Consider the following 14,443-nt stretch of genomic DNA (forward strand, 5'->3'; position numbering starts at 1 on the left):
AAAGAGATGCAGGATTGGGAAGGAGAAGGGAAAGAACCACTAAGCACCAATCAGTGAAGCTATTGCAAAGAGAAAGACCATTTGAGAAAGGACAGCCTGAAAATAAAAAAGAAGAAAAAGGATAGAAACCCTCGCAGAGAAATGTTAGAAAGGAATGACAGATATGATAAATGAGGTGGCCCAGAGTCTCCCCTAGACATATTCTAACCTAAAACTATTTCCCATAGGAGCCCCAGGTACAAATGATAGTAAGGAATGAGCTAATTGACTTTCTCAAAGATACGGGAGCTACAAATTCAGTGCTAAATATGAAACTAACCAAGAGATTTCAGCTGCAGTGACAGACAATTACAAAAACAGGTGTTCCTTCAACCTCCAGAATGCCAGCTTGGGGATTAAAAATTTACACATACTTTTTTCTACATGCCAGGCTGTATCATTTCATTTTGGGGCTTGGTCAAGATCTACTTTGCAAATTACATGCACAAGTAACTTTTCCCCCTGAGAAGCAGTAATTGTGCTTAAAAGTCCTGCCAAAACATGCTCTCCAGGTCCAGAGGCTTCTGAGTTGATCATAAAGACCCAGGGGTGAACTCTTCCCATATGAGATCTACAGACAGGCTGATTGATCCATTTGGGTTGATGGAACTCTAGATAGTATGGTTAACATACAACCCCCCAAAATTAGTCTAAAAGAACAGGTATGGATTCTACAAAAGAAAAAAAAATACCATTTTAAAAAGGAAGATTTAGAGGGAGTTCAACCAGTATTACTGAAATTCTTTTTTAAAAAATATATTTTATTGATTATACTATTATAGTTGTCCCTCCCTCCCCTTTATTTTCCTCTGTCCTGCACCCACCCTTCTGCCTGCATTCCCCCCACCCTTGTCCATGGGTCATACATATAAGTACTTTGGTTTCTACATTTCCTATATTCTTAACCTCCTCCTGTCTATTTTCTACCTACTATTTATGCCTCTTATTCCATGTACTTTCCCCCATTCTCCCTCCCCCCTACTGATAACCATCCATGTGATCTCCATTTCTGTGATTTGGTTCCTGTTTTAGTTGCTTGCTTAGTTTGTTTTTGTTTTCTAAGTTTCAGTTTTTGATAGTTGTGAGTTTGTTGTCATCTTACTGTTCATAGTTTTCAGCCTCTTCTTTTCCTTAGATAAGTTCCTTTAGCATTTCATAGAATAAGGGCTTGGTGATAATGAACTCCTTTAGCTTGATCTTATATAGGAAGCACTTCATCTGTCTTTCCATTCTAAATGATAGCTTTGTTGGATAGAGTGATCCTGAATGTAGGTCCTTGTCTTTTATGACTTTGAATACTTCTTTCCAGCCCCTTCTTGCCTGTAAGATTTCTTTTGAGAAACCAGCTGATACTCTTATGGAAATTCCTTTGCAGGTGACTGTCTCCTTTCCTCTTTCTGCTTTTAAGATTTTCTCCTTATCCTGGGACTCTATCCTAAGAATACTAAAACACCAATTCAAAAGAACCTATGCATCCCAATGTTCATAGCAGCACAATTCACAATAGCTAGATGCTGGAAGCAACCAAGATGCCCATCAGTAAATGAATGGATCAAAAAACTATGGTACATTTACACAATGGAATTCTATGCAGCAGAAAGAAAGAAGGAGCTCCTACCCTTTGCAACAGCGTGGATGGAGCTGGAAAACATTATGCTTAGCGAAACAAGCCAGTCAGTGAAAGACAAATACCATATGATCTCACCTTTAACAGGAACCTAAATAACAAAACAAAGAAACAAGCAAAATATAACCAAAGTCACTGAAATAGAGGACAGGCTGACGGTGACCAGAGGGGAGAGAAGAGGGAATTTAAGGGGACAGTGGGAAGGGTTCACAGGAACAAACTTAAAGGACACATGGTCATAAGCTAAGGGGAGGGTGGTAATGGGAGGGAAGTGGGGAGGTTGGGAGGGGGGACTGGATTGGGAGTAAAAAGGAGAAAACTGTATTTGAACAATGATTAAAATAAAAAAAATTAAAAAAATAGATTTTCTCCTTATCTTAATCTTGGGTAACATAATTATGATGTGCTGTGTTATGGACTTCCTTGGGTCCAACTTCTTTGGGATGCTCTGAGCTTCCTGGACTTCCTGGAAGTCTATTTCCTTTTCCAGATTAGGGAAATTCTCCTTCATCATTTTTTAAAATAGATTTTTAAATTTTTTTTTATTTTTTTTAAAGATTTTATTTATTTATTTTTAGGGAGGGAAGGAATGGGGGTGGAGAGAGAGAGAGAGAGAGAGGGAGAGAGACATCAATGTGCGGTTGCTGGGGGTTATGGCCTGCAACCCAGGAATGTACCCTGGCTGGGAATCGAACCTGGGACACTTTGGTTCCCAGCCCACACTCAATCCACTGAGCTACGCCAGCCAGGGCCAAATAGATTTTTGAAAAAAATCTATTTTTCCATTTTTCCCTTCTTCTTCTCCTTCTGGCACCCCTATGATACAGATGTTGGAGCATTTGAAGTTGTCCCATAGGTCCCTAAGCCTCTCCTCATATTTTTGAATTCTTGTTTCTATGTTCTGTTCTGGTTGAATGTTTAGTTCTTCATCCTGGTTCAAACTGTTGATTGGAGTCCCAGTTTCCTCCCTGTCATTGTTGGTTCCCTGTGCATTTTCATTTAATTCACTTTTCATAGCCTTCACTTTTTCCTCTATTTTGTGACCATACTCAGTCATTTCTGTGAGCATCCTGATGACCAGTGATTTGAACTGTGCATCTGATAGGTTGTCTATGTCTTAATTGCTTAATTGTATTTCATGCTGAAACTTTGATCTGTTCTCTCATTTGGGCCACTTTTTTTTTGTTTTGCACCCCTGTTATGTTGTAAGGAGTGCAGCCTTATGTATTCTCCAAGGCAGGGCAACCTATGTCATTGAGTTGTGGTGCTGTATGTGGGGGAAGCATCCCAGAGGAAAGAGTGCTGCTTGCTGTGCTCTGGGCCAGCTTTCAGTCACTTCCTCCACTACCCTCAAGCAAATTGAGCTCTTCTGATGTTGATTCCCAGGTGGGTGGGTTTGTGTACATTCTAGGACCCTGTGGGTCTCTCCAATGAACTCTCCTGTGAGGCTGGGAGTTTCTCCTGCTGCCACAATCCCAACAGGTTTTTTCAGTCATAGGCTTTGAGGGTTTATTTCCCCCCACTGGAAACCTTGGTTGCACAGTCTGTCTCACTCTCCAGCTGTTCCTCCTGGCTTATCTGCATGCAACTGTGGGACCACCTGGATTGCCAGCTGCCACCTCACCTGGTCTGGGAGTTGCTGCCTTTCTTTCCCAGGTCTTCCACCTGCTTCCTTGCCATGAGTCTTCTCCACCCTGGCTGCCCATCCTCACCCCTCCTACTGGTCTGGATGAATGTTTCTTCTTCAACTCCTCGGTTGTCAGATTTTCATACCATTCAATTTTCTGGCAGTTCTGGATGTTTTTTTGTTTTTAAATTTGTTCTCGTCCTTCTTTTGGTTGTGCAAGGAGGCACAGTATACCTATCTATGCCTCCATCTTGGCTGGAAGTCCTGAAATTCTTAAAATCAGGGTTAATTCAGCCATACCAGTCTCCCTATAGCACCTCCATTTTGCCAGTCAAAAGCCTCAAAGACTGTCATTCACTTTGGAAAAACCCCAGAAGATAGGGCAGACTCTGCAGCTTCAATAGAAACTACTTGCATTTGTGGACCCCAGTTGATGGGAGAAAACTGAAAAAGTGAACCACACAATAAAGAAGACCCTGGCAAAAGAAAAAAAAGCCAGGAAACACAGTTGAAATGAGACCAGGCATTTTTTATTTCCTTGCTCTGTATTACTGTAGTGCCCCAAAGCAGGCTTAAATTAAACCCTTTTGAAATAGTTTATCAGAGACCCTTCCAAGTTTCTGTTTTAGGAATACCCCTTTTAGGTTTAGAATGTGAATAAAAAATCAAACAGTATGTACAACATTTAGGGAAAACACTAAATCTTTGCACAGATTTTCTCACTGAAAGTATATCTACTTGTCTGATGAGCCCATTCCAACTGGAAGACATAATCTTATTTAAGACTTGGGAAACTCAGGGTCCTGAACCACAGTTATTCAAGATGTGGCCTGGTATTGTGATGTCCTGTTGACAACACACTTTTCCCTAAAGTTCGCTGGAATGAAGCCTTGGATGCACTACACATAGATAAAGCAGGTGCTTCCTGAGGAGGACTGGGATCTTGCTGCTGCTGTTGGTACAGCAAGGGAAAGCTGGACTTGTACTCCTGAAAAATATTTAAAATCTCTCTTTTGGAAAGTAACATTGCTTTCCAAAGCTAAATAACAGTGTCACTTTTCATTTATTTTATTATTTTTTGATACTTTATGCTCATGCTTTGACTGATAATGCCTTTGTTTGCATTTCTCAGAGAGTAGCTTGCTTGGCCACTGTTGGATTTGCCACCCAAAGTTCCATTCAGAATTATATTGTGGGGATCCTTTAGTTTCTTGGGTTTCTGATTTCACTACAATTTCCCCTTCCCCAGTAAGCATACACCTCACTAAAAACTTCATTGCTTATCTATACAACAGGTCTCACTATGGAAGCCTATCTGCAACTGAAATATGAAGCAGTCTACCACCTTTGGTTGTTCAGATGACAGATCTTCTAGACACTACCTATTCTTGGTAAAAAAAAAATAAAATAAAATAAACAGATAATTTTAGACTAACTTTTATCTACTGTTTTAAATTTTCTATAGACCCTGTGATATTCATGGCTCCTCTTCTCTGGGATAGCCTGACCACTGCCTCAGACCATTGGTGCTCCCCATCTACCTGGGCTACCTTTGGAACTTGCCCTTCACTCCCTATAACTGCTGCTGAGACCATGGTGGCCAGCCATCTCCTCCTATGCCTGTCCCTCTCTACTGGGCACTATCCTCTTGTCCCTCATCCACTTGTCTGATACAAAGCCCCAAAAGTACCTACCCTCTCCCTCCACATGCAGAAAATAGAGTCTAGTGTATAGCAGGGGCTCATATGCATTTATTGAGTGAACCAACATGGGAGAGTACTGATATACATCAGGCAGCTGTTGCATATTTTAGGAAAAGTGTAGAATGCTTTATATACCCTCCTCCACTGATTTTTTTTGTTAAGAATATAAAGAAAAAAGAGAAATCAAATGTCTAAATAATCCATAAACCAATCATTCTGTTCCAGAATAATTAAGATTTTTAACTGTCCTATATTAGCAACCAGAACAATCCATTTTTCAGCATAACAAAGTAAAATTTTAAGACACTTTTTTAAAAGCTCAGAATACTCATTGAGACTCTAGATTGAAAGTGGATGGTGTGGGGCCATACTGTTAGACTTGTAATTATTCTACAATGCTTAAAATAACTTCCATTCAAAGATTTTCCAAGGAAAGCTCTCTGGTCTCCTGAATGCTGATTTCTGTTGTTTAACTGTTAGTCCTCAGAAAGGTTTGATGAAATCTGCACTCTAAATGAAATGTGATGAATCACCATTAATTAGGTGAGGTTTCAGAATTTTATCAAAGTTTGCATTCAAACTATCCTAAATATTTTGTAGAAATCATGCAAATATCACTGGTGAAAAGTAAGCTTTCCTTCTTCTGAGTTTGCAGGCATGGCGCCCCACCCCCTGGAACTCTTGTGGCATCTCCTCTGTGAGTAGAGATGTCAGCAAGGAGATCAGGATCTGGAGAACCCAGGCTGTCAGATCCAGGTGAATTAACATAGACAAGCTCAGCAGGCCATGACTGAAGGATCAAAGGACAGTGTAAAAATCAGAATATGTGGGAGATAAGGAAAGAAGGGATAGCCAGTAAAGCTACTGCACCATATTTCAATTCTTAATGGGTCAGCATAGGGAAAATTGCACCTGTGCAGTTTAGACAGGATTTTTGCTTCTTTATGTCATCTTGTGAAGGCTTGGCAGTAGACTCAGTTCCTACTATCTCTCCAGTTTGCTTCCTCTTCGAATACAAAGGATGAAGGAAACATGAACTTACTGTTACTGACGCTATAGCAAGAAAGGTATTAAGGAGCCCTGTTCCCATCTCCTTATTTACAGATGAGAGCCAAGGCTGAGTAAACCAGGTTACTGAGAATGATGAAGTAATGGGTTGGCCAAAAAGTTTGTTCAATTTTTAAGTAAAAATAAAGACACATTTTTGTTGTCATCAATATTTGAGCAGCATATTTACTGTTTAATTCCACTACCTTTTGCCATCTTTCAGGCAACTTCATAATTTCATTTTCCCAAAACTTTTTATCTTTTTGAGTAAAGAACTGTTCCAGGTGCCTTTTGCAGTCATCCAAGGAATTGTAATTTTTTCCATTAAGAGAATTTTGTAAAGACTGAAATAAATTGAAATCCAAAGATGCAGTGTCTGGTGAATACAGCAGATGAATCAGAACCTCCCAAGGAAGCTGTAAGAGTTTTTGCCTGGTCATCACAGAAACATGCAGTCTTGTGTTATCCTGATAGAAGATTATGCATTTTCTGTTGACTAACTCAGGATATTTGTCACTTGAGTGCTGTTTTCAGTTGGTCTAATTGGGAGCAGTACTTGTTGGAATTAATCACTTGGTTTTTCTGGAAGGAACTCATATTAGAGGACTCTGTTCCAATCCCACCATATCCAAACCATCATCTTCTTTGGATGAAGACCAGCCTTTGGTGGTTCATTTTGCTGGCCCTAAAATCATTTCCATTATACATTGTTGTAAACTATCCACTTTTCAACACCCATCACAATTCATTTAAAAAAATGGAATGTTTTCATTAGGTTTGAGTAGAGAATCACATGTGGAAATATGGTCAGGTTTTTTTCACTTAACTTATGTGGATCCAAACATCAAAGTAATTAAAATAACCAAGCTGGTGCAAATGACTTTTAACACTTGATTTTGATATTTTGAGCATGTCAGCTCCATGTGGTGTAACATTGAATATTCTCGATTAATGTCTCAATTTGATTGCTATCAACTTCAACTCGTCTACCTGACTGTGGAGCATCCTGCAAGAAATCTCCAGCATGAAATTTAAGAAACCACTTTTGACATGTTCAATTAGTCACAGCTCCTTCTCCATACACTGCACAAATCTCTCTCTTTTTTTTTTTTTTGCATTTCAGTTGTGTTTTTACCTTTCTTAAAATAATAAGGCATAATATTTGAAAAATGTTGCTTATTTTCTTACATCTTCAATATTAAAATAGCTATACAAAAATCACCAATTTTGATAAGTTTTTTAAAAATACTTATGACAGCTGTCACAATACAATCTAATGAGGTCATTTCAAATGAAGTTAAAGAACACTAAGTGCTACAAGAGCTATCTAATGGAAAAAATGAATGAAGGTTTTGGCCAACTCCCAGGGCAGGACAGTTTCTTCACTTTTCATGGCCTTTCTCACAGTAAGTGCTTCACAGATACTTCCTGGATTAATGAATAATTATGCTGCACATGTGTCCTTGCTAGTTTGTTTTCTTCTTTAAGACTTCAACATTTGGATAAATGAAGAGTAGTTGATTTGAAAGTTCTCATGTGGAAGATGAATAATTGCCAGCAAAAGAACATGTCCTGAAAAAGATGTGGGGGTCTAAGTGACTAACATGTTGTCCTTAAGCATCAACTAAGCAGCATGCTTGTTGAATCCTGCAGGATCACAACACTTAACTGAGGTATCTAGCTCTGGGTTTCACAGACATGAATCTAAACCAGAAGAATGGTTTTCTGCTATGAGAATATGCCCAACTGTGTTGCATTTCAAGGTGAACATTGTCATATTGATTTGAGAACGTTGTCACCTTTAATAAGTAAACCTTTAATAAAGTCGCCTACCTATAAATAAACCTTTAGAAATGCAGTTTCTTTCAGGCAGAAATTCATATTACCTTTACTAAGCTTAAATGCATGCCCTGTTATGGTGGCCTAAGAACACCAGCCTTCCCAGGTCCCCTTGAATCTGGTTGCTTTCCCAGGTCTGGGATCAAATTTAGAGTCCTGAGGAGACAAGTCATGACGACAGGAGTCTGGGAGACTCTAAGCCCCCAGAAGCATCCTCCTCTGCTCTCCAGCTCAGACCCTATTTCCTTACCTCCAGTTGACAGAGCTTTCAAGGACCCTGGACTCTGGTGGCACAAGCAGGAAGCCATAAAATCCTCCTATGTACCTCCCAAGCTCTCCAACCCCACTCCATGCAGCACCAAGAATGGCTTGAACTAGCTCTTCATCATTTACTGAATATGCTGTCCTTAATCCAGGTGCCTAGCTCAGTTCAAGTTACCATCCTCTATGCCTGGAAAATTTCAGTCAGCTTCTGAGTGGTCCTAACAATGCTCAGGGTCCATTAGCTTGCTCTATTCTCCATGGCAAGAGACACTCTTTTCCATCCTCACCTCAGCACATCAGCCCCTCAGTGATTCCCCATAGATTTATGTAGCCCTAAGTCTTCACTGTTTAGACTCACAAGGCTCCACCTTCCAAGACCTTTCATCTTATTCTTAGGATCAATCTCACTGCACTTCCTTTACTCCTTGTGAAGGTCATGACCCTCCTACTACAGGGCCTTGGTATGTGATGTTCATCCACTGTTGACATCATTTTCCCTCTTAGATATTCCTCCCTAGATTATGGCTTCATTGCCATTCTTCCCCAGAGAAGCCTGGCCCATACCCTGCTCCACCCCAACCAGTTCAAGTCATCTCCTGACATCCTGAACTTCTCCCCATGGTACTTGTCACAATTGCAGCTGTTCAATGTATTCAAATCTGTCCACTCTGACTTTAGGGTCATGAAGGCAGGATTTCTTACATAGTAAGGGTTTAATTAACTTTGGGTGGGTGGGTGGGTGGATGGATGGATGGATGGGTGTGTTGGTGGGCAGAGGGCAGGTGGGTGGATAAATAGATGATGGATGGATCTTCATAGAAACTATAAACACAGGAAAGATCTCATGGGTTCTGAGAGAAGGTCCATGGACAATCTGAAATACCTTATTAAAATAAGTATGACATAAGAAACACCTCTGAAAGATCTCCAGTGGAAATCTGAGATAGACATCTTATTTATGCACTGGGGAGGATGAAAGCCAGTGAGTTCATAAACCCCATGAAACCTTAACTCAAATCTATGTAGAGAGCTGATATGGTAGATGCTGGTACTACATCCACAGAACTGTAGCAGTCCCCTGTGATCCTCCACCTGAGTATTCCCTTTGTTGTACTGGGTCCTCACTGTCAGCCCAGAGGAACAAGGAGCTACTGCTGTCAGTGAAAAGGAGAGCTGGGGAACTGTCCCAGCCCCTTCCCCTCAGGTGGCAACCCTCTTCCATGTGGCCCACATCATGTCTCAGAGTGTCCCAGGGAATTAATGGTCCAGCAGCCCTGGTGTAACTTGGTCTTTCAAGTCACCCTGTGTTGGCTCCTCCTTTTTCTGTCTTATTTCTCCCAAATAAACTAATTGTCTCAAATCCTTATCTCAGGGTCAACTTCTGGGTACCCAAATCAAAGATAGCCCCAATAAGCAAACCGTGTTTGTGATTCTGGAAAAGAACCCTTGTAGTTCAGAGTCTTTGGTAAGTTACTACGTGGAAGGTGGTAAGCAAAGCTGCCTGGCTCCTTTTCAGGACAACAAAACTGTGATAAAGGCAATAGGAGTCAGGCCTGGATCCTCCTTCCAGGCTCAAAGCTCTGACCCTTTCTGGAAACCCTGAGTAGGGAAGGCAGATGTCAAGGAGGTCAGGAACACTTTTGTTTTTTCTTTGTGGAGCTCCTCCCAACATGATATTTGCACTGTGAAACCCTGAAAGCTGCTAAATTTCACCCAATTTGGTTTAGTGTTTTCAAGGAGCTTGGCATTGTACTAGAGACACCTCAGACATTCCCACAACCCAGTTTCTATTTAAAAACTGCCTCTCTATTTAAAGTTCATGATACAGGGAATAAAAGAAAAAAAAAGACTTACAGAACTAAAGGGAATATGAGTAGACAAAAGAAAAATCCAGTTTGATTCTAAAAATGCTGGAAAATTATAACCATCCATGGCCTCATGTCTCAAATCTGAGGATTTTTCCCCTTTCTGGTTGTTTGCAAACCAAAATGGAATTTTATTATAGGTTATTCAGTGAGCTTTTTCAAGTTCTTGGCCCACAAAAGCACCTACTCAATCTGTAGTATTCTATTTAAGCTCATTGTACAGATGGGAGAGAATGGAACCAACATAAAGCAGCTGGTATTCCAGAGCTGTAACAATTTTTCCCCAGTGTGAGAACATTTTCCCAGTGTTTAGCCAGTGATCCAGCAAAGCTGCCTGGCTCCTTTTGTGAACAACAAAACAGTGATGAAGGCAACAGGAGTCAGAAAACTATTCACTGCAGGAAGTCCCAGTATCCGGTGAGAAATAAGAAATACAACAGCACAGGATGCGCCTTGGGTCAGGGAGACTTGAAAAGCCCACAGCCTTTGCATCCTCTTTGCCAGAGTGTCAGTGTCTGGACCCTCCACTCCCCTCTGAACTCAGCTGTGGTAGCTGCTGTCACTGTCAGGGTTCCAGCCTCCGGCTGAGGGCAACATGAAGGCTACAATGGCCACCTCCACCAGCCTACTGCTGCTGCTCCTGCTGCTGCTGCTCCTGAGTCCTCCTTGGATGAGGGCTGGTGCTGAGGAACAGGCTGTGGTATGTGCGGGAACTGCCTGCTACTCAGCCCACTGGGGCAAGCTGAGTGCAGCTGAGGCCCAGGTTCACTGCAGCAAGAATGGGGGCAACCTGGCCACGGTGAGGTCTGAGGAGGAGGCCTGGCACATTCAGCGAGCGCTAGCTCAGCTCCTAGAGCCCAGGGTGCCCCTGGAAACCCAGAAAGGCAAGTTCTGGATAGGACTCCAGCGGGAGAAAAGGAAATGCTTGGACCCTAGCCTTCCTCTGAAGGGTTTCAGTTGGGTAGGCGGCGGAGAGGAAACATCTTATTCCAACTGGCACAAGGATGTCAAGAGCTCTTGTATCTCCAAGCGCTGTGTGTCTCTGATGGTGGACCTGTCCCACTTGTCCCTCACCAGCCACCTCCTCAAGTGGTCTGAGGGCCCCTGTGGGAGCCCAGGCTCTCCTGGAATCCGCATTGAGGGCTTCGTGTGCAAGTTCAGCTTCAAAGGCATGTGCCGGCCCCTATCCATGGGGGGCCCAGGGCAGGTGAAATATACTACTCCCTTCCAGGCCACCAGCTCCTCCTTAGAGGTTGTGCCCTTTGCCTCTGTGGCCCATGTTGTCTGTGTGGATGAGGATAAGGATAGGCAGCATTTCTTCCTGTGCAATGAGAAGACCACTGATGTATTTGACTGGGACAGCTCAGGACCCCTCTGTGTCAGCCCTGAGTTTGGCTGCAACTTCAATAATGGAGGTTGCCATCAAGACTGCTTTGAAGGGGGAGATGGCTCCTTCCGATGTGGCTGCCGTCCGGGGTTCCGGCTGTTGGATGACCTGGTGACCTGTACCTCTCGGAACCCTTGTAGCTCCAGCGCATGCAAAGGATTGGCCACGTGCATCCCTGGACCTCTCGAGAAAAACTACACATGCCACTGCCCCCAAGGCTACCAGCTGGACTCGACTCAGCAGAACTGTGTAGACCTGGATGAATGCCAGGATTCCCCATGCTCCCAAGAGTGTATCAACACTCCTGGAGGCTTCCACTGTGAGTGTTGGGTAGGCTATGAGCCTGGCAGCCCTGAAAAGGGAGCCTGTCAGGATGTGGATGAGTGTGCCCCTGGCCACTCACCCTGTGCCCATGGCTGCACCAACACAGATGGCTCCTTCTATTGCTCCTGTAAGGATGGCTATGTCTTGACAGGGAAAGATGGAACTCAATGCCAGGATGTGAATGAGTGTGAGGGCCCAGAAGGCAGTATCTGTGACAGCTTATGCTTCAACATGCAAGGGTCCTTCCGCTGTGGCTGTTTGCCAGACAGAGAGCTAGCCCCCGATGGGATCTCCTGTATCACAAGCCCTACATCCCTGGGACCATCTGTGGAGCCTCCCCACAGACAGAAGACAGGAGATAGAGAGGGAAGACTTGTTCTTTCTATCACAACATCAAGTCCAAGTGAGCACCTTGAGGATACTTCCAATGTGGTACCTACCAAGAGGAGACCTTTCCTGATACCCAATGCCTCCATCACCCCCATGTCACTCCAGACTCCAGCCACCAATGGGTCCCCTGGCATCTGGATGGAGCCAAGCAACCATCACCCCACAGTCACCACTGGCATTGAGGAATCTACAAGAGGGAATTTTATGGTCCAACAAAGGGATGATGGCACCGACGGGCAAAAACTACTTTTGTTCTATATTCTGGGCACTGTGGTGGCCATCCTACTCTTGCTGGCTCTGGCCCTAGGACTGCTGGTCTACCGAAAGCGCAGAGCCAAGACAGAGGGAAAGGAGAAAAAGCCGCAGAGTGCAGCAGACAGTTACTCCTGGGTTCCAGAACAAGCTGAAAGCAGAGCTATGGAAAACCAGTACAGGTAAAGGGGACTGAGGTTGCTCTGGGGCAGAAGGGAGCAGACACAGAAAGGTGGGTGGGCAAAGACTCCCACACAAATAGGCAGAGGGCAGGGGTAGCTGCTGTCCATGTCAGATGATAAACCTAACCCTGCTGCCAACCTAGAAGTATGTTGGAGCTCTCTAAGAACAGTTGCCCTCCTCATAGCTGGGGTGCACATGGGCCTCCCTCAGGGTCTAGATATGCATGGCAATGTGCAGCAGCTCCCAATGCTATCATCTTCTATTTTCTATAGCCCAACGGCTGGAACAGACTGCTGAAGATGAGGTGGTCCCAAAGACACTGTCAGTCTGCTGCCACCATCCTCAGACCTTAGAGTCATTCTCAAAAGGCAGGACCCACAACCTTCTGAAATGCTGGATTGGAATCTGAGAAAACAATTGTAAACTTCTCCATAAAAGCCTGGCAACTTGGAATGTACAGGTGTATTCTAAATGTGTATGATATTCCTGAAATGGAATCGATGAATTATAGTGTCATTTTGAGAATTTTTGAATATTAACAATTTGTACTCATTCCTCCTTTTCAAATTCAAATATGACTAATTTCATTTTTTTGCACTGATTCTGAATTATAAGTCTGGTGCTAATGGGTTTCTCTTGAACTGCTTTTCTGCTCACTGGATTCATCTAAAAAGAAAAGGGGTCTGATAATGTTAATCAGAACTGAAAAAATTTGTTCCCTTTAGTATAATGGAGACTAAGTCAATTACTGTTTAATTATATAAAAAGCTTTTTTGTTTGTTTTTCAAAGGAAACATATTTAGAACTGAAAACATGTCTTTGTATTTACATTTATTCATTTTTCTCATCACAAGTCCTCTGAACTTGATGTTGTTGAAATCCTCTACAGTGACCAGAAATACACTTAATTGCCTAGTTAGCAAGGAGGCAGAGACTTTGGAAATCACATTTCTCATTTTTAGGTTTATGATTGTATTGGGTTTATTTGCCAGTGGAGCCTAAAAAAATGTTAAAAGTTATATGAAGAGATTTAAAATAATTTTGAAAAGAAATAATCTAATGTGCTGAAGAGAGAGGCCAGGGGTTTTTGTTTGTTTGTTTGTTTGTTTGTTTGTTTTACAAATACTTGAATCTAAATTCATGTAAATGTTCTGATATTAACACAGACTTAAGTAATGATGAGATGAACACTCAAGGAAAAAGCCAAGGACAATGTGTCTCTAAGCCTGCACATCACCCCCTCGGTAGGCTGCCCTGTCTTCACCTCAGGCAGCTCTAGATCTGGGTGATTTAGCGGTAAAGGGAGGGTACACTAGAATGTCTCTCATTCTGATTGCTTCTAAAGGATGTGTGAATGAAATGACTTGATGAGTTCTGAAAACTGTCATCATAAAGTTTTTTAGCACAGTTCATAGTTAACATTGCATCCTGACAACTTGATTCTGACTTGTGACTGTAGCACACAAAAAAATCAGGGACAAGTCGGGCCAGATGACTGTCCCAGTACTTCTTCAGAAATTTATGCCCCCTTTCTCTCTTTTCCCTATAAATATGGGTGGAGTGGGAATGAGGAGAGAAAGAGAGAGAAGTATCTTTTCAGGTCCTTTGTCCATTTTTAATTGGTTTGTTTGTCTTCCTAGAGTGGAGTTGTGTGAGTTCCTTATATATTTTGGAGATCAAACCCTTGTCTGAGGTGTCAAAAGCAAATATATTTTCCCAAACAGTTGGTTCCCTTTTCAGTTTGCTGATGTTTTCTTTAGCTGTGCAAAAGTCTTTTATTTTGATGAGATCTCATTTGTTTATTCTTTCCTTTACGTCCCTTGTTCTAGGGGATGTATCAGTAAAAGTATTGCTACATGGAATATCTGAGATTTTCCTGTCTATGTTCTCCTCTAG

General features: G+C 42.4%; 1 protein-coding gene across 1 annotated transcript; it reads left to right on the forward strand.

Annotated features, from left to right (window-relative positions):
- The first annotated feature begins 10,475 nt into the window (after positions 1-10,475).
- Positions 10,476-13,969, forward strand: CD93 (CD93 molecule). Its single transcript, XM_028524675.2, has 2 exons — positions 10,476-12,546; positions 12,820-13,969. The coding sequence occupies exons 1-2, from the start codon at positions 10,607-10,609 to the stop codon at positions 12,842-12,844; spliced, it is 1,965 nt and encodes a 654-aa protein (XP_028380476.1). The 5' UTR covers positions 10,476-10,606; the 3' UTR covers positions 12,845-13,969.
- Positions 13,970-14,443: the final 474 nt, after the last annotated feature.

The sequence above is a fragment of the Phyllostomus discolor genome, chromosome 9 (assembly GCF_004126475.2).
Source record: "Phyllostomus discolor isolate MPI-MPIP mPhyDis1 chromosome 9, mPhyDis1.pri.v3, whole genome shotgun sequence".
NCBI lineage: Eukaryota > Metazoa > Chordata > Mammalia > Chiroptera > Phyllostomidae > Phyllostomus > Phyllostomus discolor.